At 41.3% G+C, this 26,906-nt stretch overlaps 4 protein-coding genes across 5 annotated transcripts; all 4 read right to left on the bottom strand.

Annotated features, from left to right (window-relative positions):
* On the bottom strand, positions 1-26,473 carry LOC140363382 (homeobox protein Hox-A3a-like). Of its 2 annotated transcripts, XM_072449906.1 has the most exons (4): positions 26,090-26,473; positions 14,356-14,388; positions 2,691-2,857; positions 1-1,661 (listed from the first exon to the last, which is right to left on the bottom strand). In XM_072449906.1, the coding sequence occupies exons 2-4, from the start codon at positions 14,361-14,363 to the stop codon at positions 1,198-1,200; spliced, it is 639 nt and encodes a 212-aa protein (XP_072306007.1). In that variant the 5' UTR covers positions 14,364-14,388; positions 26,090-26,473; the 3' UTR covers positions 1-1,197. The 2 variants fall into 2 exon arrangements, with proteins under 2 accessions (XP_072306007.1, XP_072306006.1); XM_072449905.1 differs by lacking the exons at positions 14,356-14,388; positions 26,090-26,473 and having other exon boundaries at positions 2,691-3,172.
* Positions 9,019-11,546, bottom strand: hoxc4a (homeobox C4a). Its single transcript, XM_072449903.1, has 2 exons — positions 10,390-11,546; positions 9,019-9,927 (listed from the first exon to the last, which is right to left on the bottom strand). The coding sequence occupies exons 1-2, from the start codon at positions 10,826-10,828 to the stop codon at positions 9,575-9,577; spliced, it is 792 nt and encodes a 263-aa protein (XP_072306004.1). The 5' UTR covers positions 10,829-11,546; the 3' UTR covers positions 9,019-9,574.
* Positions 17,048-19,709, bottom strand: hoxc5a (homeobox C5a). Its single transcript, XM_072449907.1, has 2 exons — positions 18,819-19,709; positions 17,048-17,806 (listed from the first exon to the last, which is right to left on the bottom strand). Exons 1-2 carry the CDS (start codon positions 19,219-19,221, stop codon positions 17,598-17,600), a joined length of 612 nt encoding a protein of 203 aa, XP_072306008.1. The 5' UTR covers positions 19,222-19,709; the 3' UTR covers positions 17,048-17,597.
* On the bottom strand, positions 20,037-22,274 carry LOC140363381 (homeobox protein Hox-C6a). The gene is made up of 2 exons (XM_072449904.1): positions 21,389-22,274; positions 20,037-21,017 (listed from the first exon to the last, which is right to left on the bottom strand). The coding sequence occupies exons 1-2, from the start codon at positions 21,783-21,785 to the stop codon at positions 20,710-20,712; spliced, it is 705 nt and encodes a 234-aa protein (XP_072306005.1). The 5' UTR covers positions 21,786-22,274; the 3' UTR covers positions 20,037-20,709.
* Positions 26,474-26,906: the final 433 nt, after the last annotated feature.

Consider the following 26,906-nt stretch of genomic DNA (forward strand, 5'->3'; position numbering starts at 1 on the left):
TCATTTTGTTGTAAAAGCACATATTATGTTTAAAGCGGCGTGCGCGCTCATTTATCATTTGTTGCAAAGTTACTGTCTACTTTTGAAAACCCCCAGACAAAACTGTGACCCATTTCTGTCAAATAAGGCAAAATGCATGGCAGATAATTTACATGAGTGTCTGATGTGGAAAGTGAAACGGAACAATACGTGTGATAAGAGGACAAGCGTTTGCATGATCATGTTTGTTTTAAGGAATTAAGATGGGACAATGTCACAGTAGACACCAGTTAAAAGCAAAGTCCCTGTCATTGTTCCTAAAGATAATGCTATCATTAGTGATTGAGCCTCTCTGGTCTGTTTTGGCATGTGAACCACTGAAAGGGCTCCTCAGTTATACAACGAACATACCCCCTGAGAGGGAGGCCAGCCCTGACTTGCAGCAGCACAATTTGGCTATTGAAAAGGCAGGGCTTGTGAAGGAGGAGGCAGGAGATCTTGTCGTCATGCCCAGTGGGTTCAGAGCTTGTGGTTGGAGTGCTGGAAAGACCGCCTTGTCTGTGTGATTAATGATTGTTCACTTGAAGGCAGGAGCGAGGGAGAGGCTTTGTGGCAAGACTGTGCAACTTGAATACACAATACTTTTGGAGTTTTCAATGAACGTAAAGCATTCTTTAATTTGATTACTGAATACTGTCTATTTTTTTCTATATGCAATCCAGACATCCTTAATCATGAAATATATGGGAGGGAAATGTCGTTTTAATCCACGCCGCCCAGGAGATACAGCTTTCCCAAATGCATTTATTAAGCCGATACCGTACGTGGCATCTCAATTAATCAACAACAATATGAAACGGCTGTAACAAAAATACATTCCACAGAAAATCGTTACACACAAAATTCCTTTCCATTTACTGTAATGAAAAGTGTCTCTAATTTAGTATTTACACTGTGAAGGATTTATTTTTGACAGCGCAAGGAAATGCAAACTTGAGTAATCATTAACATGCACTTTTAGAAATTCAAAATACCAAATTTAGGCCAAAAAACATCATATCTATGTACAAAAATGGTTTGGAGTCTCGGCAAAAGGTCATTTGTCCATATCGCTGAATTTAACATTTCAAAACAGCCATCTTGACTCATTTTGAAGCTTTTGAGTTGAAGTGGGGGTTTGAGTGGGATGTTGATGATACAGATACAGGTGCTGGTGGTTTACGGCCAGTTTAAAAGGCCAGTGGTGTGATCTATATCTGCACAGGACCCATGGCCATTTTCAATAGAGAGCAGGGTGCAATTCATATTAGAAAAGTCCACTAGGCTGCTTTGATCACCACTGTAAGAGCAACAGAATGTAGATGGCATGGCAGCAAAGTTTAAAGAGTGAAACTCTGGTGAAGATGACAGAACATTTGAAATCAGTGGTGAAAGCTGGAGCTGGTCCTTTCGGAGTATCTGTTCCTTCTTGTATCTCATCCTGCGGTTCTGAAACCAGATCTTTACTTGGCGGTCTGTTAGTTTGAGCCCGGAGGCCATCTCCATCCTCCGGGGGCGGGACAGGTACGGGCTGAAGTGAAACTCTTTCTCTAGCTCCAGCAGCTGGCTGTTGGTGAAGGCCGTCCTCTCCCTGCGGATGCTGTGACTGCCTCTTCCCAGTGGACCACTCTCACTGCTGCTGACTGGAACAAGGAGAGCAGAGAAAGAGAGAGGTTGCTGAGCAAGTGTCAGACATTTAACAAGTCTATCATCCAGTGTAACCTCTGTGGAGGGACTGAGAGCTGCAGTAATCCTCAACCAATCAACCGGAGACAAAGTGAGGCCCAGAGCTGTTCCTCTTCAGCCTAACGCAGACACTGTACACGACTGGCTGTCTGTGGTGTGATGTGCTCAGGGAAAGTTCGCTCCCAAAGAAACAGTCTGGGGGAAACATCTGACGCCACAGCACCGCAGTGACAGCCCACATTAATCACAGCTACACATGGAAGCAGGCCTGTCAAATCCCCATCTCAGTCATTTAAACGTACCTAGGGACCACCACTGAAAATAACCACCATTAGAGATTCCATTTGACATGTATATGAGCACTAGTGGAGCACTGTTGATAACAACAGCATCTAGCAGAGTTAATGGAAATTAAAAAGGGCCTAAAGTGACCTTAGAGAGCAAGCATCACTCCTTAACTCAGCCCCACTTTACTGGAGGCTGCAGCTCTGCTGTGAGCTTCCTGTGTTTGTATGAGTGACTAGGAGATATGAAGGGAGTAGTTGTATAATTGATCATTTACACCAGATTGTCACTTGTTCTATTTTTATATCAGATTAAAATATCAAGCAATGGCATTTTTAACTGTGCTGTACCTTTTAGAATCAATTATAAAATTCAAATAATTTATTTAAAACTTTTCAGAAGAGAAATACATCTTCTTAATGTTCCTGTAATAAATTATGCAGGTGACACAGGTGTGTGGCTCTGACTGAAGCAGAGCAGATTTTAGTCAACCAGGAGAAGCTCAAATTTAAGAGTGAATTGAGTGTTTAATTGGTTTCCAGGTGTCACTTTCCCCCCTCTTAGTATCCAGCATAGACATTTCCCCAAAAGTATACAAGCATATGTCTGGTTCTGGTGGAATTAACGTGTTTTAGACATTAATTAACGTGTTATGAGACACTGTAAAGTAAAAAGGGAAAAAAGGGAACATGCAAGGTTACCAGACTGCTGGGCGTCACTTGTTCGCAGATTCATCCAGGGGAAGATTAATCCTGAGTGGCAGATGTTGATGAGTTTGCTGCCCCTGCTCCTGTCGTCCTTCTTGCCCTTGGCGTGGCACTGACCCCAGGAGAGGGGGGGACTCTGAAGCCGCTCACCTGGGCACAACCTGGAAGTCACATGAGCAGCTGAGGTTACAGTTAGTCCTGCATCTTGACCCTCTCCTCTTCCTCCTGCTTCATTGTAATGCACTTTTGGCACTTGTCCAGAGCTCAAAGCCAAAGTGTTGCCATCAGTTGCCTGCAGTGGGAGGGTGGGATGCCGGGGGTCCATGGATTACACTTGCCAAAAGTATTAAAATAAAATCACGACTCCTTTGATTGTGTTAAATATGGCTGAGCTAATGTTTGGTTGCAATTAACCTGATTTCCAAAAGGCATCCGGAAAAGAGCACTTGAACTAACTATAGGTGGAACATTTGAATAACGTTTACCAGAAGGGGGCCGCGGTCACGTGTGGCTCTCCTCCAATGGTTGCGCCCTCTGTGCAATTTGGGGCGCGGAGAAGCTTGTCTGATATTTTCAGACAACTCTTCTTTTAGGAGTCGGCGACTTTCTCTACCTAGAATGAAAAACAGAAAGGAATATGAGGAGACAACAGCCAACAGGCATATTTTCTGTGTGTCTGGGAGAAAAGGGAGGTTGGTTTGTTTGTGCGTCAAATTGAGAAGGAAAAGGCAGAACGCGCTGGTGAAAGCTGAGGTTATTCTGAAGTATTCATTACGTCTCTCTTATTTATTTTAAAAGTGATCGCTAGTATTGATAGGCTATTTTATTTTATAACTGAACTTTTCTGTATTGTTTTGCGTTTAGCAGCTACTTGATTATTAGCAACTATCTGATACAGGCTATGGCCCCGCGTAATGGAGCCTTTCTGTTTATTTATTTATGTTTCGCTGACGATGCTCTTATTGTAAAATGTTGCTTTTAATTATACCACTGCATTTTTGTGCCACCTCATTTGTCATAATAAATAATAATGTTCATCTCTGCGGTCATCTCATGCATTTATCCGTGTAGCACAGGCTATAACGCGCTCGCACGGTGCTCCCTATATGTCGTAATACGGGCTATTTTTGGATTAGTTGCTCATTTTACTGGTCGCTTGAAATCGCCGCGCTTCTCTTAAAATAGCATATGCTTGTAACTGTCCGCGCGCAATAGAAGCTTAATGGGATTCACAGGGAGCGGTTAAACAAAGGCTTTGACAGTCATTGCCACAGAAAGACAAAGGCAGCAATCATTACTGGTTTTTTTTAACGCCAACACTCAATGCACTTGCATTAATCAGGCATCACTGTACAGTATCAAGTGTCTGCCCATATGCATGATGAGGAGACATTTTGGCGCAAAACCGCCCCATTGGCATAGGCTAGTATACTTCTAATGTACAAGTATATACTATTGATTCAGTGTTGGAGATGCCACCCAAGACCTAAATTAAAATAATGGAACAGTAGATACTGCCTGTAAAGGTTTCACATAAAGCACAATTCAGTTTCAAAAAGAGAAGAACAAAAACAAAAACAAACATAAAACAGACATATCCAATAAACAATGCATTTTATTTACATTTTTACCCACACTGTTTCAACTCTTTTGCTTCATTTGACGTATAGGTTGCATTGTCCAGGATACACCACGAAGAACACTGAATAACTCTGCACAGGGTATGCAGATTAAATCTCAAATACTCAAATACTAACAGTCACATAATGCATAATATCTCTGAAATTATGTGTGGCCTATAACACAGTTACTGTTGAAAATGTACCTCATAAAGCCGCCGCTTAATTCCTGCAAATGTATGCAAAGTGCATTAATAAGCAGAATAATGAAGCTTTCACCAATTTCATACAGTGTAACAAAAAGGGTCATGTTAGCATATTGTGCGGCATGCTCTATCTTAAGAAGTTCACTACAACAAAGCTGTCGAGAAGCCTCTCTTTAGATGTCGGTGTGCAGTGATGGATTATGTACTCATGGAAAAGGAGCGGAGTGCAAGAGCTGTTCTTCCCCCTCACTTCACCTGAACCCAGAGCTCGGTCCGAGAAATGCCCAAAATGAAACGAGTGAGCTCGATGCAGCCTAGTGTTCAGTTAGGATAGAGACAGGAGCATTTACTATTATTATTATTATTATTATTATTATTATTATTATTATTATTATTATTATTATTATTATTATTATTATTATTATTATTATTACATAGTGAATGGAGTGTTTGCTTCTCCCTATTTCACACCCTTGAACTCACTGCATTGGAGATAGGATCTATGATATACTAGCTCAGCAAGACCATAATTTAGCTCCTCCGCGCCTCCACCACAATTCTCCGTGAACTCTGTTTGAACTGCCTCGCTGACTATAAATCATTTTTTTTCTCTCACACACAGAAGCGCGCCGGTCGCTCTGGGTGTCAACCCTTTTACAATTCCTCCTTACCTTCTGCGCTCTCGTGGCTGCTGACATAAACAAGCAAAGAAACCGTCGATAAACTTTTATTCCCCATTCCAATAACTTACAGTGGAAATGGCGGAAGAGAGGATGCAATGCGCGCTGTGGGGACGCGGGAGAGGCTATGCTGCTCTTATACGCAAGTGTTCCAATGCATAGCTTTATTTATGTGTTTGCATTCATTTGGAGGTTGTGCACTGCAGAGATGTGACTGGCTGTGCACAGGGGACGAAGGTGGGCAGATAAGAACAGACTGAGAGAGCTGCGAGGAGACGGTAATGGGCAGAGGATGCTGTCGGTTAAAACGGTGCATACAAATGGCGCTGTCTTGGCAGAGCTTGCAGAAGATTTATGGGCCCAGTGCCCTATATTGCTGTAAACAATGCAGACTGAAATGAAAGGACTAGAGTTTGCAGGCTGCACTTCATAAGTGGGGGAAAGACTCACATTGTCAATTCCCCAAACAAGCTTTGGCCTAAACAGTTACTTAAGGGGAAAATTAATTTTGTCCTGAAGCCTATGAGCTGGTCCCATTTCGCCACAACGAAGCCAAAAGCCAAAGAAGAATTTTCTAAACTTGGTTAACGCACTGCCTCAACAAGTAAAAGCTCAATTCGTCTTGAAAACATTGTATACTGCAATTTCATTATTTGGTTTATTGTATTATTATTGTTTTCGTCCAAAGCTAATCATTTCAGCATCTATAACATTTACTGGTGTCGCAGTCTTGATTAAAAACAAAAAACGCCAGATTTGAATCCGTTTTTACCATACCATGTTACAAACCTGCCTCTAAAGTAAAGGCCCTTGTTACACTGCAGACATGCGTTTATTGTATGGCTATATTTTAAAATTCATAATAAAAAGAGTTTTTTGTGAACAGATCCACGTCTATTCATCATTATAATGATAATAATATATTGTAAATCCATGTTTGAATCTCGATACTCCAATCAATCCGCTAATGAGAAGTGAATAACATGGATAACATAATCATAATTCTGCAGGTAAGAACTTAAACAGCACTCATCTGAAACAACTGTAAAACAAACAACAAATATTATAGGAAAAATAACGAATTAACTTTAGACAATTACTTGTTGACACACAGACCTATATGCACATCTAAAATGCGACACTTGGTCCGCGCTTTAAATGTTGCACAGCTCCACAGTAAATCATTTGAACATGTCTGAATAATTGTATGTAAATGAGTTGAGTCCAGGGCCAGAAGAAAAGACGTGGTGCATCTGTTGGTGATGGAGAGAGATTTACGGATCTGTGACACACCCACCGCTGGTCAATGCGAGGCACAGCGAGTCTGTCCCTAGAAAATAGCTTCATGACCCCTGTTTCAACTCTGTGCCTTTATGCAGCTGCCATGGCTGCTTTTCATGCACACTACAGACCAACAAAGCGCTGCCCTAGACCTTTCATTACGCCCCGAGTGAGTGGACGACTCTCACCTGAGACGAGTGGACACTGTTTGCAGTGTTGGGCAGGTATTGAAACAGCTGATTCTCTGCCTTTCATAGCTGTCTCTGTCAAATTGGGATTTTTTTCGGGAAAACTGGGGCCTAAGTGCACATAAATCACTCATTGCTCAAATCATGTAAACTGAGAATACAGTGTTTGGTTGGTAACGGAAATGCCAAGGCATTAAAATACCAAACATTACTATAATTCCTGTGAGAGAGTCAGGTTAAAGCTACAAACTCCATTTACTCCATAGACTCAGCTGCGATGTGCAAAAGAGAAAACGGTCTTAAAATAATTGGACATTTCTCCCAGTGCCAGCCAGTCATACAGGCCTCTGCTTCTAAAAGTTCTGGAGATCTCTCAAATACACAGCTTATGGTTTGAGAAGGTGGAACACACTCTGAGATAAAGCTACAAGTGAATATGGAATATATGAAGCAAAGGGTGTGTGCGCAATAACTTCAAGTCTAATATTTAAATGCCAATGTTTTATTTGATTTATGGATGATACTAGTGACACAAGCATTTGTTTAAGGAGCTTTAAATCATTTCTCATTTGCTCCCATCATAAATTCCACAAACCCCACGTCAAACGCGAGCTCCTGATAAAAGGTGAAAGTGTATTTTTACTCCTCCAGTTACAGATGCGTCTCAAGGGCCAGTCCTTTGTTTTGCTGTAACCTGAGAGTCACTTCCTCACTTTCTTTAACAATATCAGCCCAGCAGTGAGTGACAAGAATAGAATATATTTATATCCAATGAAAAACCTTTCAGCCTGTAAACTAATTTAATTAACTAAATGTGCCCATTAAATTACATTTTTTTTTCAACAATTCCCATTAAATTGTTTGTGTTTATTAATAATTATATATGTATTATGCTATGCCACAACGATGTTTGAAGTCTGCTTGGTTCGGGCCAGCCCCCCTGACACGTTGAACAATCTGGAACAATCATCAAACCCAAAACTTAACTAAACATCCTCGGAGCGGAGAGAGGACGCTTTTCCAGAGAGCAGAGAACCTAATGGCACAGAAAATGTGTCCTTGAGATGAACTCGGCCTTCTCTACTTTGCCACAAAAACTTAAACAACGCAGCTTTTGAGACGCACGACGTGTAGGCGACAGGCCTCCAATGGGAGTGGACGGATGCTGCGACTTTGCTGAGGACATTAATTTCTCTAATGTGTCCAGCTACATAAAGGCTCCAGGAATCATTTTTCAGCGCTGCCTCAATGCCACTCTAACGCCTCTCCAAAGTACCACGTCCACTGCGGTCAAATGTCCACACACCAGTCACCAAAAACAACAACATGGAGGCTAGCTTTCTGGAATATAGACAAATATAAGTCTTGATCAAATATTTAATGATATAAAAATACGCTTTTTGGCTGTTTTGTTTTGCAAAATATACGCAAAGCGATGCAGTGAAAGCAGATTAATGATCCAGAATGTCTCTTTTCCTTTGTTGCCCAACGCCCCCCCTAGGTCAGGCATTTTATAAGGCCTATTCATGTCACTGTTTCAATAATCTATCAAATTCTTGCGCGTCTCTGGCTCCAAGTAGTGTTTCAATCTGTGTGTCCAAGAGCTGGAAAAATTGAGTAATTGAGAGTAAAATAAACTAGATCCATTGAGCGGTGTGAGTAATGTTTAGTGAACACCATTCAGCATCTCTACGGTTTGTTGGCTACACGGAAACAGATCTCACGATGACGTTGCAGACTCTAGCTTCTTCTTCTTCTTCTTCTTTTTTTTTTTTTTTTAAGTTCTTTCTATTTTTAAAAGGGTTTTCTCGTGTGGTGCTGGTACAGAAGCAAACGGTACTGAAGAGGCCTACTATGGTGTTTTTTTTACACACACCGGTCAGTTTCACAGCATCCAATACATAGAAGAAAAAAAATAATAATAATGAACTAGCACCCAGTCTTAATTCACCTGCATTATCACCACTTTATTTTGATTTTACACGTCAAATCCGTCAACAAAAGCAGGACAGTGACTGGTTGGAGTTTTAGAAAATATATTACAACAAATCACAATGTTCTCTCAGTACATGCAGCTCGTGTTTGTGGTTTAGTGGCGGAGAATGGGCCTCAATTGCCTGTGTTAAGCACTAATTGAATGCCCCTCAGACTGATGAGCTAGCACATCACAAGTACTTCATTTTTAATTTAATACAGAAAAAAAAACGAGTCCATAAATAGCACACTCTTGAACACCCTGATGTATCCTGCAGTAGATGTAGCCGTAAGAGATAATCCCAGGTTTAAGTCGACAACAAGTCAACCCCAGCAGACCTCATCCTGCCTGGAATAAAGCTGTGGCAAACGGGTTCAAAACAAGTAGACACACACGGTTTTATTGACCAGTATGTATAGCACAAATACACTAAAACCCCGTCCATTGCATTTGACAATAAACGGACTAAACACAACATCAACACCACAAAACTAAATTGAAATGAAAAGGCAGTATCTGAAATACACGAGGTAAATCACACATTAGCTTCAAGATCAATGGTGTGTTTCAGCGTCATACCAAAAATAACTATCATTATATTGATTTGCTTCCAGTGTTTGAAATAAATAGATTGTGCATTTCACCTTAGGCAGCAGGGCAAAAGATTGGCCCTCAATAACATTCTGATAAATTTTCCTTTTTTTTTCCCCTTCATTCAAACATTTTAATAAAAAACCTTTTAATTGAACTTCAAATAAATTAAACCCTGTGTCACGTAAAAATAATTAAACGGTGTTCGCAGTAATCCATGCTATATAACATGCATTTTATATAACTTTGGACTTAAAGGAAACCGCACAAGATAGCTACCAAACAAAACGTGTCATAGTTCTATAAATAAGAGTCTGTCACGGCCGCGTTCTGCAGCTTTATAACCTGGTAATGTCCTCGCCGTGCTGTGCGCTTAGTTCATCCGCACTGGAGTTAGTGGCCGAGGCTGCGGTCACAGCGGCGGCTGCTGTGCCTGAGCTGGAGCCTGACGATGAGGTGGAGCGCACTTTGGTGTTGGGCAGCCTGTGGTCCTTTTTCCATTTCATTCTGCGGTTCTGAAACCAAATTTTAATCTGCCGCTCGGACAGCACCAGGGTGTGCGCGATCTCAATGCGCCTCCGTCGAGTTAAATAGCGGTTATAGTGGAACTCCTTCTCCAGCTCTAGGACCTGCTGCCGGGTGTACGCTGTCCGCGACCGCTTGGGCTCCGCTCCGTTGTATCCCGGGTTCACTGCAAAAAAAGGAGAAGTGCAGAGAAGGGAGGAAAGGATGGGTAAACGAGAATGGCCTGGATGTGCAAAGAGATTTATTGAATGGATGTTTAGCTGTTGAAGGAATTGAAACGTGAAGTTAAGAAGTTCTCTGCGTAATGATGGGATCCTCACATCAAGCAATCAGCTAAATTATTAATGCAAGATTACAAAGCTAGTTTTTTTTTCTTTATTTCTACCCCCTCTCTCTGACTGTGGTGCAATACATAACAGCAAAAGCCACATGGTGATACGGCTGCCCTGAGTATACCTCAGCTATAAAATTTATGGTGGGTGTAATTACCAATGCCGAGTCGTAAATCCGCCTCAATTGTGCCATTTCAAAAGCTTCCCTGCTATCGGAGCAGGGGCTGGCAACGAGTTGGGAGTAAGAGGCTCATAGATAAAAGGAGAGACGGAACATGCACACACAAGTTTCCTACCAGTGCTGACGTGAATCTTTTTCATCCAGGGATACACCACGGGCTGCTTGGAGGACGCTGTGCTGTTTGGATGTTCCGGCGTGGTTTGGTTGCAGGCGGAGGTTGCGGCCGGCGGGGTGGCAGGGGACATGGACAACTGTGAGGTTTCACAGGATGCAGGCTGCCCTTTACCAGAGAGCAGGTGCGCAGAGTGGGCTATTCCATGTCCCCGTGGCGTGTCAGGTTCTGGGATGCTTGCACAGTTAAACTGGCGCTCTAGGTAGCTCGCCCGCGGAGGTGGATATAACTCCTGGTGATGATGCTGGTAGCCACTGTCCCTCGCGCGGCTGTAATATTCTGGACTATGCTCAGGGATGTAGTTATTTTGCGAATATTCCTCGCATGGAGGAAATTTCGGATCAATGTAGTTAGACTCCATCAAATACGAGCTCATGATCATTAATTTCTGGAGTGGAAAATATTTTTTCTAGCTTTGTCGTTTTTCTGCTCCATAAAGCCCTCCTACTTGCGAGCAGCCCTGTAAAGTTACTTTTACCACGTGACCAAGAGGCCCAATAGCAGAGTCAGAGGTAGTTCCCGGATAAGGAACCAGAGGTATTTCATACCTCCAGTCGCCATTGTGGGAACAATGCTACCTCTCTCTATCTATCTATCTCTCTCTCCTCTCTCTCTAGTTGTGTTACCACAGCCATTGATCTTGGGGACAAAACTAGTAGCTAGTTGCTGACCATGGCAAAAATAAAACAGGCAAAATCCTATGGACTCAATTATTCACTGGGACAATAGGTGATGCGCCAAGGATAAGTTACAACAATAGAAGAGCTATCATTTTGGACGCCTGGCACCTAATACAAAGGTTACCTGCTAATTAATGAACATGCAGCCTTTACCATTCGTAGTTCAAGTGTGAAACATCAGTTAGTACTGTTAGGATCAGAGCAGTGGTGTCCTCCTGCCTCTGTGTTGTGTTAATGTCAGAGCACAGAGGAAAAAGCTCTGCAAGAACTTGTCACTGAGCATGTAAATCAGCCTTGTAGTTTGAAAGGCAAACAAGCTGGATCAAGCTGTAATCCAGTGTTATTGAAACAACACGTGTTTATTTTACAACGTTGCAATGCTTCCAGGACATCCCCATAAAAGGATTTGCTCAAACAACATTGAACTAATACAGCCCACTTTATGTAAAGTGATGTTTAGATGAATATGATTCATATGTCATCGGAGATAATAAAAATAAGTAATTTGTTTATTCATATATTGCTGATTTAAATTGGAAGGTTTCTAATATTTTTATTTTAGAAAGTCAACAGCATACATTTTTATACTAGTAATTTGCAACCGAAATGGTCCAATAACATGTACACACATAACTTTGCAAGGCATTCTGTCTTCTGTTTATGAGTGAGATAACAAAAGAACAAGAGCTACTGACCCTCATATAATTGTAGAGTATGTAAAACAATAAGCAGGGAGCACTAACATCACAAATGCAAACAGACAAGTCCTCAGAATTGTCTTTGTTTTTGCAGCTTTGCTATTTCCCAATTTACATTTTATCTAGACCTCTAGAAAGGCCTGTATATTTAAAGCGACAGTAGCACATGTGCTTTATGAAGCATTCTCTCACCAAAGAGTGAATGCAACAAAATTAAGACGTTTTTGTAACACAAAGAAGAACCTCTGAGCAGAGCAAAAGTCACAAGAAAAGTTACAAATCTAACAAGCCAACAACTGAATAAAAACATTTTAGATTAATTTATTTAAAAAAATATGGTTAGTGGCATGTATAAAATAAACAGATGCAGTTTGTTTCCACTAATTGCACACAGATTTGACATTAAAAACTTTCAAAAAACTTTTGAAAATTAAAATTCAATAAAACAAGCCGTTGACACTCCATATGTCACTGTACTCTGAAGCTACTGTTGGCATGTTTATTCCACATAAAGATCACTAAAGAGGTGGTAATTACTGTCATGTTAACAGCCCACATGCCTGTGCAGACACTCGCAAGATATATTCCTGAAATAAATATCCCCAAATACCCCACGTGCCTGTTAACTGTCCACTAGCATCGGATTACAGTTTAACGGGGTTATTTCCAAAGCAATAATTGCATAATATTGTTTCAAATGTTGTATTTCTCTGCTGGGCTTGTACAGAATGTGCACGACATTTCTATTACCCTTTGCAAGGATGTTAGAGGCGTTTTATAGAGCAATAAAAGCTGTAAATCAGTCACTTTAAAACGACCTCTTGTTCCTAACGTGTTTTACAGGGTCTGACACGGGAGTTGCTGCAGATTCTGCGCGTGGGTCTGCTGCGCTCAGTATCCAGTGTCCTTTTAGACAAAGTTAGGCTACTTCATTCTCCTATCATAGACCAGATGCTCCGATGAAAGCAGACAGAAAAAGATGCACACAAAAAAATAGAAAAAAGAAAGAAAGAAAGAAAAAGTCCTGTGGCGTCGGATTTCAGTTGGCCATGTATTCCTGTAGACACGGATTTGCGATTAATTAGTTAACACAAATTCGGTTCTACAGGGTACATATAGACAACTAATGAGTTTAACGATAGAACGTGACTTCAATAGCAAGAGACTCAATCACAATCTTCAATATGACCAGGTTTAGTGCGTGCAAAAAAAAGAGAATCTTAACACTAAAATTGTCTACGGGCAGAAAAGATGAGAGATTCTCCTTTTCAACATGCAACTCAGGTCCATACGTTGTCTGCTGTATGAATATTCAGGCCCAAACACGGCGCGTACAAAGGGACAGCGTGACAGGTCGCATGAAAAATAAGTTCCTATTGTTCTCAACCATTTCTTCTGCTTGCCATTACCATACTGACCGCTCGCTAACCCTTTTCCCTGCCACTATGGAAGCTAATGAGAAACCCAAGATGAAAAATCGCAATATCAGACATGCGAGCTGTTTGGGGAGAGGGGGTTATTAAAAACAGCAAACATGTTCAGATTGTGAATCGATGTTATTGATTACAGAGGTGGGAAGAAACGAGGGAGCAACTTCAGGCATTGTCAATAAACATCTATGTCTTCATATTTCTCCGCGTGTCAATACCACGGATTGTAAGAAATGCTCCATAAAAGTGCTAAAAAGTTCTTGTGTTATTGGTGAAAATAAGCGTGTAGAAGAAGCTGCACACTGCGCTGTGGATGAAGCATTTTAATTTTACTTAGACAGGCTGACCCGCGGTTCACCCTCGCGTTTGACTGCCTCCAATAGTTCACTGCCAAGGATTATTGATGGAGGGACAACAATGAATTCTTTCCCTCCACAAATGACTTTCAGATCGTGCACCTAGTTCAATAACTAGTTATAATGTAGAAGTGCAAAAAAACGAGACCCTCGGGCGAACTAATTTGATGTTTCATTTGTCCATTTGAAGAATAGCTGAGCGACCCCACTTTTTGTGCTCTAATCGTGTTCGCCCATATACAACGACGACACTGGGCTTGTTCTGGTCTTAATTTGAGACCCAACAGTAGCTGTGGAAGCCTGAAAACTGTTGTAATATCTGACCTGGATGCAACAACATGCTTTCCCAGATGTACAGCGCACACGTGAAGTGCTTTTAATCAAGCCCTTAACCTAATAGCCTCCACATGTTTTCTCTCAGCACGCTGGAGTCCGGTGTGAATAAAAACAATTAATGAAATGCAGGCTGACTGGAGACGAACGGCTGATATGAAGGGAAAAACCGGTGTAGAGGACGTCCCACTGTCCAAATGCATAATTGCTCATCATTTGAATAGCAGTATAGGCTAAACCAAGAAGTGGTCAATGTTTTTGACAAAGCTTCACATTACATGGGGTGTTGGAAAGGCAAAATGGAGATAATGCAGGTTGTATGACAGCACAGATAACAGATTGAAAGACATGCATGCATTCATTAACAAGGTGACAATGAGCATGGCCTGTGAGTTTGGTGTGGCACACTTACAAAGACATTCGCTGAGCAGTCTTTAGAACTCATCTGAAAAACATAAAAAGGAAAAAATAAAATAAATTCAAGATGCAATAAGAACATGCATTATGCCTTAATTAAAGCATATGAAAAACAAAGTGTGTTATCACGTTAAGACAAATCAAGCTAAAAGTAACATACATGCACATTTATATTTACCATCTGCAATCATAAATTATTATTGTGCATCCAAAATCCATGGAAATCTAAGGTTTCTTCATATGACAGTCATGCTCAGTACAGAAACCCAGTACAGCCCACTTTAAAGGTGATTCAAGGACGTGGATCATAGTTTAGTTCATGTCGGGTGTTAAATGTGGTCGACTCTGATGTCTTGCCCCAGAAACGCACTGACGTGTTTGAGCTCACACAGGGTTGGGACCATGCGGCTTGGGATGGATCGTTTTCAGACATTAAAAGTAAATTTACTCATTTTGGAGATTACAGCACGTGAGTGAATTATGGTAAAGAGACAATCAAAAATGAGGACTTTGTCTTCACATAGTTACTACGTTTTCCCTGTGCGTACAATGAGGGCAAGTAGGGCTTATGTTTTACGTTTCCCATTTATTCAGAGAGAGCCACGTTCACCCGGAAATGACCCCTGCAGCTTGAATAATGAAAACTGTCTGCTCCCCAGACAAGAGCTCAACGTGACAACGAATTGTCGAACTTCTGAATTGTATTCTCTGGTTTATAAGAGATTAAAGATGACGGTGATGACGGTCCTATTTCTTCTGTTTTTGTTTTGCATTGGCCAGTGTTCTAGAAAAGCCAATGTTATCCTCTGAGACGTATGGACAAAGGGAGCACTAGTGCACGGCCTAGCACAGGGGAGTAATGCCTACACTGGTGTCACACAGTGCCCCCTATTGGAGGTGTAAGTGATTATTTTGTGTAGAGCTTAGAAGTGGAGAAGCAAAAAGTCAATACTGGCCTCCAATTTTCCACTTACTTAATGTGATCATTGGATAAAAAAAATAATCGAATTGAAGAGCATGTTATCTGAGATGAGCTGGCAATGAAAGTTGCATTTAAAAATCTATTTCCCACTGCACACTGCTGACGTGCTGCACAGAGCTTTATTTTTTGGAAATTGGATTTGATATAGCATGGTTAAAAAACGGTGCAAAGTGATGATTTTAAAAAGCCAAGCAAATAACAGGAAGAACAGCAAAAATAGCAAAGAAGCAAAGCCTAATTGTTTTTCCAAACACTTTCAACTTGTACAATGTCCAGGCTACATCAGTGCCATGTTGCTAAATGTAAAAAATACAAGGAAAAAGAAAAGTTTTGATGGAAAAATAATTCAAAAAAGGCAGGTTCTTTTTCGTCCACATGAGTGCATTTTGGAGAGCTGCACAGATTGAACGACGCCATAATTTCGCTGCAAAGTGACTTTGAGTTAAACGCGTCCCGTGGCCTCTCCATGACCCCAGCAGACAACAGCGTGCGAGACATCAAGCAAAATCACTCTGATTAAATAAAGCCGACCGACAAATAACACCATAACAAAACCTGCGTTACACTAAAATTATATGGAAAATCCACGTGACTGAATTAAATTATTTAAAAAGTTTTTTCTTTATTTAATTTAAAATAATAATAATAATCATATTAATAATCATAATGATCATAATAATACTAACAATAATTTTCAAACAATTAAATTGTTAAACTTCCGGATTGTGTTTGATCAAAGCCGTTTAATCTACCAAAATAAACTAAATTCAATAGCGATGCATTTAAAATTTGAGCAAGATGGCGAATAATTTCAATGTTTGCATCATTTGTTTTACCATCAATGTGACATAAATTTACAAAACCCAAAAACTATTATTTCAACGCAGATTAAAGACATCTCCTTTAAAGGCATTTTCCGGCCTGCAAGTTTAAAATGAACTTACTGCTAGAGCTCCTGTCAGTTCTCCGCAGCGGCCACAGCGCAGCCCGCAAATGCTGTGGTCCTTTACTGCCACAAAGCTCTTTCTTCCTCAGATAAGGAAGTCAGCAGCTGCAATTCCAGACAGTTAAGATTATATATGATGTGTATATATCGAAGGTTTGTCAGCTCTTCCAGGCCATAAAACCCACTTAAATGGCACCACGTGCTTCCTATGCACCATTCACAGACCATGCTTGAGCCAATTGGCATATGTAACCTTGTAAACTTTAAAATACCCGAAAAGAAAGACACACAAAAGGGATTCGTTACCTTGTCCCGGTTTAAGGTTAGACACATCAGACCAATTTGGGCGCAGCGCTGACCACAGTGAATATGAAGCTTTAAGTCCGAGGTGAGTTATTTTTTAATACTTACATTTTCAGATATAAAAAAACACACACACAATTATATAGAATACATTTGAAATAACATATATGTGGACTGTCTTTTTAAATTATCATTGGCTAATAATGGCACCGTCACGACGCAAGACGACACCGTTAAGTTACAAAATGGCCTGATCAGTGGCGCGCCATTGTGCAGGAAAAAGGACGCAGTGGTCTCACCTCCTCATGCTGTATTATTTCAGGCTACTGTGCGCTTTCCCGCTTCATCTAAACAGGAAACATTGTCTGCAGGGGCTCCAAAGGGCCAATAAACTGTGCTGAGGGGCCTTCGTCATCGGCAGCGCTGGTCCGATAAATAGAGACAATATTTAGCAGCGGTTTTGGCATCAAAGGAGACTTTATTTTCAGCATAGAATGTATTAGTTGCTCGAGAACTTGTGAAGTCACACGTGAGCTGAACATAAAAAATAAATGCATCAATTTCACATAAACAACAACACTTACAGGATTCATTTGCAATCGTTTGAATAACAACACTCCGCGCTCGACCACATCCGAGCGGAGAGTCGTCTTTAAAAACGCGGGCAGTGAAATTCTTACAACTCGAAGAAGTTTAAAGATGAAGAGACACTGGCTCCTTAGCTCTTAGCTTAATGACACTGAGGTTACTGGTGATATTGTGCTGCCTTGCTTATTTGCAGCTTGTCCTCTTAGTGCTCTCAAGTGAGGTTATCATCGCATAGGCAGCAAATTAATTCATAAATGTAAACCTATTGATCAAACTGAGTGATATTCAATACATTAGGTCCCAAACTGCAGCAAGTGACACATAATTGGTGATGAAGCACGCAGCATAGTGTCATGATGTCATACTCCACAAGGTTCATCTTGAGGTCACGCTCCACTGTGCACCCTGTGCAATGCAGTTACTCCTTTTCTTTCAGCTTTGAGTCCTTCTTCCACTTCATACGCCGATTTTGGAACCATATTTTGATCTGCCGCTCGTTCAGACACAAGCTATGGGCGATCTCAATCCGTCTGCGGCGGCTCAGGTAGCGGTTAAAGTGGAACTCCTTCTCCAGCTCCAGAGTCTGGTACCGGGTGTAGCTGGTCCTGGAGCGCTTCCCTTCCGTCTCTGAAGAGGCAGTGAAATTAATTAACCTCAATTAACTCTGCACTGCAAGACAATATGGGTCTAAAAACGCACAATAATGTTTGATTATGAAACAATAAATAGTTTTGGTCCTTTGTAGCTTCGTCAATAAAAGTGTGAGCTCGTTTTTTATGACGACGCTAGAGAACACGCATAAGAGTTTCATTAAGAGAATAAAATTACATTATTTCTGACTGCATTGGGGTGCAAACTCACAAAAAGACGCCCCCCTTCCCCTGAATTGAAATTGGTGACCGATATTTTTTATTTATTTATTTTTTTAACATGGCTGGTGCACATGCGCAACAGCTATACGCTATTTTTGTAATGCGAATGGTAGATATTAATTTTTAATTTTATCTCAAATTAAAGCTGCTAAATGAAGGCGTAAACATAGAGTAATATCTATGCTGAGGGCTGAGGTTCACTGTGCATTGTACTCAAAGGCATCAGACAGACTGTCTGTCCCATCAAGCCGAGGACGAAGACACAGTGAAGGAATTAAAGCGCAAGTCTATTCAAATCTTTTTGAGGTGAAAAGTTCATGATTGGGTCAGGGCAGTGGTGCTTCCCAGAGTTCATCTTAAGGCTAGGCTTGTGTCTCTGTCTCTGTCTCACACACACACACACACACACACACACAGACTATGACTGAGCCTGATAATGTGAAGGGAATAAGTTTCAATATAAACAAAGCAAAAGCAAATCTATATTTAAAAGGTATTTGGAATATTAGACTATTATGTTTTAACCGTTTGCTTCTCTTATCCAATTATACAATCATAAATCACCCTCAGATCACCTCTTCGTCGTAACATAGCAGGTTTACGAGCAATGGATGCCTTTGTCATAAAATTTATGACCGCGAGTTTTTATTATTTCCTGCGTTCGGCCTATAAAACTCAAGAGAAAAGTGGACCGATCGAAAAGAAGGGTTGTAGTGAATAGATTGGGAATCGCGTCTTTCGCACTTAAGAAATAGGACAAACTTTACCGTGGCTCATGTGCAGTTTTGTCATCCATGGGTAAATCTGGGGCTGCTCACTCCTCTCTCGTTGACTTGTGTTAGTGTGTTGTTTTAATCCTTGTGCGCTGTCTTCATCTCTCTGACTTTCCTGGCTTTTGTTGACTCCGTATTTGGAGCTTTTTTCCGTCTCTTGGTTTGGTCCCAGCACCGACGTCCTGTTGTAGCTGTGCGCGCTCGCGTCCCCGGTGGAGTCACTGGAGACCATTATGTGCGATCTGGACTGGAAAGGAGCCTCCGAGTTGCCAAGAAGGCTAGTTTTGATCTCGTCCCTGTCAACAGAGGTCGTTGGGATGGGACGAGTGTACAGTCCGCTCGGATCGACGCCCATGTAGCGACCGGACACGCGTTCAGACATATCAAAATTAAACATGGCATTGGAAGTTGCTTCCGCGGTTTGAGTGAAACTGGAGCTGTGAATAAAAGCGCTCGTGTTGAACTCTTCAGACCTGCTGGCTGGAAGTAGCACGCGTTCCGTGGCGTTTGCAGAACATAATGTTGTTTCTGCCGTCGCTTTTTACGCTACGAGCTTTTTAACTTGTTCAAAATGACAATAATGGTCCGTGTTTTAAAGCGTAAACAGGGTTTGCTATCTTTTTTATTTCTTGATCGCCAAGTGCGCTGCCCACATATGGGGCATTTGTGAGATCACGTGCGTATGTTGGCCAGTCATAAATTGGCTTTGATACTCAATGGGGATATTGATGAATGGCAGAAACGTGTCCAGTAAAGTTTGAGCTGCTGGTTTGTGAGGACCAGGCAGAGCGTGGTTAGCGCAAAAAGGGCACGACAGTAAGACAAGAGCGTCATCTGGTGTCTGGTATGGGGCAGGACGGACACTGCAGCCACTGCACCCCACGTCCCTCTCCCTAACCCCACTATAGCACAATGCACAAGACATAAGGCTTTGAATAATAATAATTATAATAATAATAATAATTATAAGAATTATTATTATTATAAGAATAGAACACAATTAATAACCCACTGGTCTGAACAGAAGAGCAGGACCTTTACTTACACAACTATAGCCTGGAGCCTGTAGAGACCAGGGCTTTTTGTGTCTGAATGAAAGTTATTCCTTATACTCGTGTGCAGTGATTATTTAAAAGTGATGTATTTATTGATTATTATCCATTTTCTTTCACTGCCTTTATTGTTTAAACATTTAAAACATGACAAAGTTGAAAGTATTACAAATACTTTATTTGTGATACACAGTTATGACAGACAGTTCCCAAAATGGTGATAATTACAGATGTACAAATTTTACTGACAAGGAATATCTATATTCTTGGATCCTGTTCCTATGCACAAAGCGCGATTCATTAAGCAATTGTTGTGTTTCTTTTTCTTTTTTTCAATCCCGCGGGGCCACCATTAAAGCAACTAAATACAATGAAGTAATAATTACTGGTATTTTACAAAGCTGTGGACTTGTTTATTTTGGTTTTATACAGCAAAGTGGTTCAAATGTGGACTTGAAATGCACACAAACTGTTTGCCTCATCCTGCTCTGAACTATGGAATGTTGATGTACAATACTTAGTTTTTTGTGGGGGTGATCAAAGGATTCACAGTGATGAATAGGCTGTGGGGGATAAATACTTGGGAAGAACGTATTAATACCGATGTGATATTTGCACAATATCATAAAGTGTACCTTGCAGTAACAAAAACACTGCGGTCCAATGTGCCATTTGGGGCTAAAATAAATTCTTAGACTCAATACTCCGTGGTCAAGGTATAAGTGCGTTGGGACAGCCAACATGCAGTGAAGCCGCTCCCATGTTCATTTAGGTAGTTTAGGTAGTTATGTTGGGTTTTGAAGGGTCATTTGATAAGTAAATAAATCCCGTAATTATTCCTTTTTCTTTTCGTCCTCCTTTTCTTCATCCGTTGCCTCAATGCGTTCCCCCTCCTGGGAGCTGCCAGTCTGTTCACTTCCAGTCACAGTGGACGTCAGGTTGCTCTCCTTCTTCCATTTCATGCGCCGGTTCTGAAACCAGATTTTGATTTGACGCTCCGTGAGACACAGCGCGTTTGCGATTTCGATGCGTCTGCGCCTCGTCAAATAGCGGTTGAAATGAAACTCCTTCTCCAACTCGAGCGTTTGATAACGAGAGTATATCTGACGTCCTCTGCGTCTGTCTGTCCCGTAGCCTACTCCTGTGGGGTACACAAAGTCACAGCTCTGTTATTCTCCTCCAAACTGCAGCTACAAAGTCTGTCCATCCAAACAGATTTTGCATTAGGCCGCTATTTTTGTCCACTATTTTTTTATTTTTATTTTTTGGGCTTAATTTTTCTCAAACTATTTTGCCTTTATGTTATATTCGAATTAGCCTATTGGAAGACCTCAGCTGATTATGATCAATATCATCTTAATTTGCTATTTGTTTGCACATGTAAAGACCCATCTACAAGTAGAGAGGACACAGTAATGTTTTATGGGGCCATAAAAACTAACTTACTCTCTTGGTAAGACATATCGTAAAACTGGACCATTTACTTAATTTATTTGTCGTAGTAAAACTCACCACTGTGTGAGTTCATTCGCTGCATCCACGGGTAGATCGGGATGTTGGTCTTCTGGTCCTGTGCTCCTGCTCGTCCTTGGTCCAGGCTGTACTCTTGGGCAATGTGGCTTTGTGAATTAAGTCCCATGTTTGTTTGTCTGCAGCTCGGGAGCACGTCCTTGTCTTGAAGAAACATATTTGATCCATACTCATACTGTGCCCGGCCAGAGCCAAACACAACGTTGTCTTGTGGCGAGTAGAAAGGTGCATAGATCCGATTTTGAGACACTGCCGCGCCGTAAGACGAGAAATGTCTGACCGTGTCATAGGTGGTGGAGTTTAGTGGCACGTTGGGTAAAACCTCCTGACCACCGGATAAATGGCATGAGAGCGACGGATTTGCGAAATAAGAATTCATACCTTGCTTGTAACCCTCACTCCAACTCTCTCCACTTCTTGTTCGGTCTTTCTGGTGTAAATCCTTTCCCGTTTCTCTCACGCAAACACACCTTTCTCTAAAGTGTTCTGTCACACGTCAGACTTCAACTCAAGTGATGCGAGGGCAACTTTGAGGATTCAATATTATTAATTTCCAATCTCCGGTTAAGACGCACAAACCCGAGTGTTATAGTCGAGGCTTGGCTCGGTGAGAGACAATATGACAACGTCAGCTGACCAAGCTCAACCAATTGAGAGGCAGGAGTTGAGGAGAAACTGTAGCTTTTAGCTCAAAGCTTGAACATTAGTGCTAAATGCCGATAAACACAAAGTCGACTAGGACTGACACACCGGACTGACTGACACCGGGAAATTGCTTAACTTTCACACATTTTGGTTTTTCAGACTCTTACCCAAAGTGGCATATTTAAATGTTAAACCTAATTAATGGTTATATCACGCGCATCCACAGTTGCAAATTATTACCTTTCTTGTGTTGTATGTGCAGCATTTTAACATACCAGCCTGTTGTGTATTTTGAACAAGTTCAGTTTAAACCACTTTGCGCGCACCTCATCGTCCTGTCCCCAAAACAAACATGTACAACTGGCATTTCTATTTCATATCAACCCCACTATCGCTCTCCAACACACTGTTAATGTTCTTCAGAGTATCTGACTTGTGAACTGCTCTTTCTGGTGACTGGGGGAGGTAGTAAGAATGCGTTTATGGTCTCTCTTCTGGGCAATAAAACAAGTGACGTTCTCCAACTCACAAACAACTATCTCTGCAGCAATGCATCTCGGCAACGCAAGCCGGAGTCCCTGGACTGTTCTAGGGAAGAGCACCAGAAAAGCCGTGACAATTATAATCTCTGCTTTCGTCCTCATCAAATATAAGCACTTATTACACGTCCTTGCCTCGTGGACAGGCCTGCTATCACGGCTGCGCGGGTTAATGCGTGGCGCGCGCTTGAGGTACTGTTTCTTCATTTAATAAGGGGCGCATGTATTTTACATTTTGGATGACCAATTATTTTCTTGTTTGAATAAATTTGGCCTTTCTCTGTGACAAATTATGGACTCAAGACCAAGTAATCAAAGTCAGTTGACAAGATCCATGTATGATGTACTCGTAATAGTGTTACGTTTTAATTTGGTGATAATTTGTGTGTGCGTCTCACGGATTGCTGTAGTGTTTTGTTCCACGGCACAACTTGCCTTATTTATTTATTTATTTATTTTAATGTCAGAAAACCTCCAAAACTCACTAATCGAGCCACTGATTTGTTCACTTATGAATAGTTTCGCAGTGCAACAGCAGCATTGCCTCTGTTGTTTGAGGTCTAACTGAATGGACCATAAAAGAGACAAGAACAAAGAGGAGGAAGTGGCCAGTGTAATAAAAGCTTCCCATCACCTTATTCCCGACCATTTGTGACATCCGCGCACAGCTCAGACAAACACACGGGAAAGTGCCAGAACACTAAAATACAAAACTATGCCACAGATCGCAGATATGCCATTCATGTTCATTTGGTAAAGATATTGTACATACCTTTTTTTGTTCAAATTATTTAGAGTAAAGAGACAACTTTTTAAAGAACGTGAACTCGCCTATTAAAGCAAACAAATAATTTCACTTAAAAAAAAAAAAAATAACACTGATAGAAATTTATTTTAAACATTTAAAATATTTGGGGCTTTTATCATGTTAATTAATACATTTGGGGCATGAGAAAAAAAACAAATAGATTCGCATTTTGCGCATATCAGTTATCATCACACATTGTTTTTTATGTTTGTTATTTATTTTAACTTTTTATTTTATTCCATTTGACAAATCCATTCCAATTGATTTGAGGAAAGGAGCGGGCTCAGAGGTGCACTTTTACAACTTGTCCAAATGTTTCGCTTTCCCAAACGCTGAATGTTCAGCAACATGCTGACACACGGCGGGCGGATCATAAAGGCTGGGACAGTAAATAAACTGGACTCTGCCCAAAATGTGCTCTAAGAGTGGCTGGAATGCTGTCGAGCCTCTGCCAGTGTGCAGAAATAGAAAGGTCATTCTTTCTCCTCCTGTGTTTTATTGCGGGCTGTGAGGCAAATCCCATGTGCGCCTTTTGATGAGAGAAGGCGGGAAACCGTTTGGTCCAGGTTTCCACGAATTTGCAACAAATTCATATCAGCATAAGTCATTGAAACTCTTATAACTAATCATATTTTCCATTATTATTATTATCATTATCATTATCATTATCATTATCATTATCATTATCATTATCATTATCATTATTATTATTATTATTATTATTATTATTTTTATTGGGAACTAGTTGGTTCCTATAGGTCAATTGACTCGGAAACTGTGCAAGAGGCCTGCGGCAAAGCACAGGGGCCCATTTGGTCATAAATGTGCGTTCTTTGCGCTTTGACATTCAAACGCACCACATCAGTCAGAATTAGTTGTATGGTATCTGTGAAATTTCTACTTAAGGTTCCATGATTAAAAACACAGCTTATGTGTACTTCTCGCTCACTGCAGCTTTTAACCTTACTAATAAGGAGTAATTCTTATAGTAACAATGTAAAGCCCTCTATAAGCGCTTTACCATCGTCGGCTGGTCCAATTAATGTCCGGAAGTGTTCGACTTTGGTCGTTAAGCACTCAGGAAGCTGTTGGTCAATGAGCGCATGTTGATCCACACATCATAAATTATGACCATTAGCAAGAAAATTTCAGCCTGTCGAGATTTAAAAGTGAGCTTCTAAATGTGGTGATGCGGACAGCTTCATTATACTTCATAACTTTTCATGCCAGAGTTTCTCTGCTGCTTTGACAGCACAGACGCAGTGCTTTTCCATTTAATTGCACCCAAACAGCAGACATAAGTACCCGCACTCTTTCTGTCTTTCTGCAGGCGGCGCGCAGAGTCGGGCTCAGCCACTGCAGGAGCATTCAACACAACGCGGGACAGGAATACACAGACTGATGAGCTTTAAACGGGATTTCGACAAAGCCAAAGCACTGGGAGTGATAAACATCTGACCATCTCATTCTCAAATGTAACTCACTCTCTCTCATATTAATTTGCTTGTGGGATAAGTTGCACCATGGGCCTCGTCTAGTCTCTCTTGCCAAAAACCTATATCCACAAAACGTGTATGGCACACTCTTTATGACTTCCAGGGATAATACGTTTTATTGGTGCTGTATCATAAGACATCACAATTGAAAAAAGACAATGGACTGTGTTGTGTGTTTTGCTTGGTAAATAAAACCCAACAAAAGCAGCCTTAAAACAGTTTCACATGAATGAAATGCCTTAGATGTGACGTCCAAAAGAAATATGCCTTATGTTATGTTGAAAATAAGAAGAACATTGGACTGGCATCAAGAGTGCACATTATTAACGGCAGGTCAAATTGGGCCACGTGAAAAAGTGTTAAGCTGCACATGAAAAAACAACAACCAGTGAAAACTAAATAAAACCAACGAGCTGCTGCTTGTCATGGTCTCGTCAGCGCTTATGTCATAGCGCCATATTAGATCTATCGTGTTGCCTCTTCACTTTGGAATATCTGCGCATTAAATGAGCTCCAAACAGGAAACAAACCCACTGGACCCAGCGCTGTGTATTCTTCTCAGACCTGGTCCTGTCCTTAGCCGGGGTGGGTCAGCTGACACCCGCAGTACTCCGGAGCTACCGTAAACATCTAAGAGTCAACCCACGCCCCCTTCTACATAACAACAGAGCCTGATGGTCGCTAGGGGGCAGTGCTGCTAAAATAACCTGTCAGTCCCACAAAGCTTGATGATTGTATGAATGCAATACATGCGCGTTCACCAAATAACTTATTAGAGTTATTTCAATGTTGGCTTGGATATGTGTCAACAGATATGACAGATACTGAGACAAACGCACTGACAAGACGAGCTGTAAAACCAATCCATCCCAGGCCATTCAGAGGCACATGGCGCTGTTCACTAAGTTCACTCTTGTTTGGCAAAGCAATAAATACAACAATATAAAAATACCAAAAAAAACATGAGTGAAAAGTACAAAGTGCATGACCTGTGTGTGCTCTCAGGTGCAGTGCACAGGTAACAGGAGATACCTGCTGGAGGGAGGAGGCTGCAGGCTACAGGTCAGATCACACACATCTGCACTGCATGTGCATCCCTGAATTTCAATCACGTCATTTACTTTGCATCAAGCATCTTTGAAAAGCACACAAACCACAACAGATGAACATTGAAATGAAGGATAAGCCGCCTTACCTCTTTGGTTGAGAAGCTGAACGCCATTGTGACCCCGTCACGATGGCGTTCAGGGAACATCAGCGCGGCACACACACGGTCTCGTAGCAGTTCTTAACGTACGGTATTTCAAGGAGACAGAATAGCAATGTATTTGTTTCTCACATCCTTCTTCTTCTTCCAGCCACGGCTAAGCTTTATTGCCTCCGGGAATAAACGCAGAGGCGGCGACTGCCCCGACGATCCCTCTGTCAGGAAGTCAGACATCATCGGCGATGATCACACGGATCCGCAAACAAACGACAGTTTTCTACAGTTGTTTCATGAAGGCAAAAACGAGCTTAAGCGCAGCAGCCTTGTCTGCCGCGGATACAAGGGAAGGACCAGGGAATAGACAACAGCATAAAGTTCATGTTCATAGAGCGTGTGTCACGTGGCTCACCTCAGCCAATCACAGAGAGGATTCAGTCGTAAACTTTTATTACTCAGCTGTAAATTTCTCTCTTTAACAACCAGGAATGTTTGCACCCATCTTTTCACTTCTTTTCAAATGGACGAAAAACTGCTTCACCAAGGAATGGAGATTTCGACATATCTCACACATTCAAAACATATATGGCAGTTCCTACTGTGGGCCACTGACGCTGCTTGACCAATTACAAAAGAAATATAAAACTAAAAGAAGAGGAGGGGCAGTGGGAAATCTAAGATTTTTGGGATAGAGAGAGAGATAAGGTAGATTTGGTGCAAATTTTCAAATTAGATCACAAACTCAAGTCTCCACGCCTCCAACAAATTGCTTTTAAAAAATCCGGCCTAATGTTCTTGCTGCTGATGC

Source organism: Eucyclogobius newberryi, unplaced genomic scaffold (genome assembly GCF_026437365.1).
Source record: "Eucyclogobius newberryi isolate DKJ021-1_F unplaced genomic scaffold, fEucNew1.0.hap1 SCAF_17, whole genome shotgun sequence".
NCBI classification, from domain to species: domain Eukaryota; kingdom Metazoa; phylum Chordata; class Actinopteri; order Gobiiformes; family Gobiidae; genus Eucyclogobius; species Eucyclogobius newberryi.

Bases quoted from the DNA above. Each gene is read 5' to 3' on its own strand.
- LOC140363381 (XM_072449904.1), bottom strand. From the start codon at position 21,785: ATGAATTCTTATTTCGCAAATCCGTCGCTCTCATGCCATTTATCCGGT. The intron at 21,018-21,388 runs GTGAGTTTTACT...TGTACCCCACAG, and splicing joins GCGAATGAACTCACACAGTG to GAGTAGGCTACGGGACAGAC.
- LOC140363382 (XM_072449905.1), bottom strand. From the start codon at position 3,021: ATGGACCCCCGGCATCCCACCCTCCCACTGCAGGCAACTGATGGCAAC. The intron at 1,662-2,690 runs GTAACCTTGCAT...TCCTTGTTCCAG, and splicing joins AAGTGACGCCCAGCAGTCTG to TCAGCAGCAGTGAGAGTGGT.
- hoxc4a (XM_072449903.1), bottom strand. From the start codon at position 10,828: ATGATCATGAGCTCGTATTTGATGGAGTCTAACTACATTGATCCGAAA. The intron at 9,928-10,389 runs GTAGGAAACTTG...CTTTTTTTGCAG, and splicing joins AAAGATTCACGTCAGCACTG to TGAACCCGGGATACAACGGA.
- hoxc5a (XM_072449907.1), bottom strand. From the start codon at position 19,221: ATGTTTAATTTTGATATGTCTGAACGCGTGTCCGGTCGCTACATGGGC. The intron at 17,807-18,818 runs GTAAAGTTTGTC...CTGCCTCTTCAG, and splicing joins AAAACTGCACATGAGCCACG to AGACGGAAGGGAAGCGCTCC.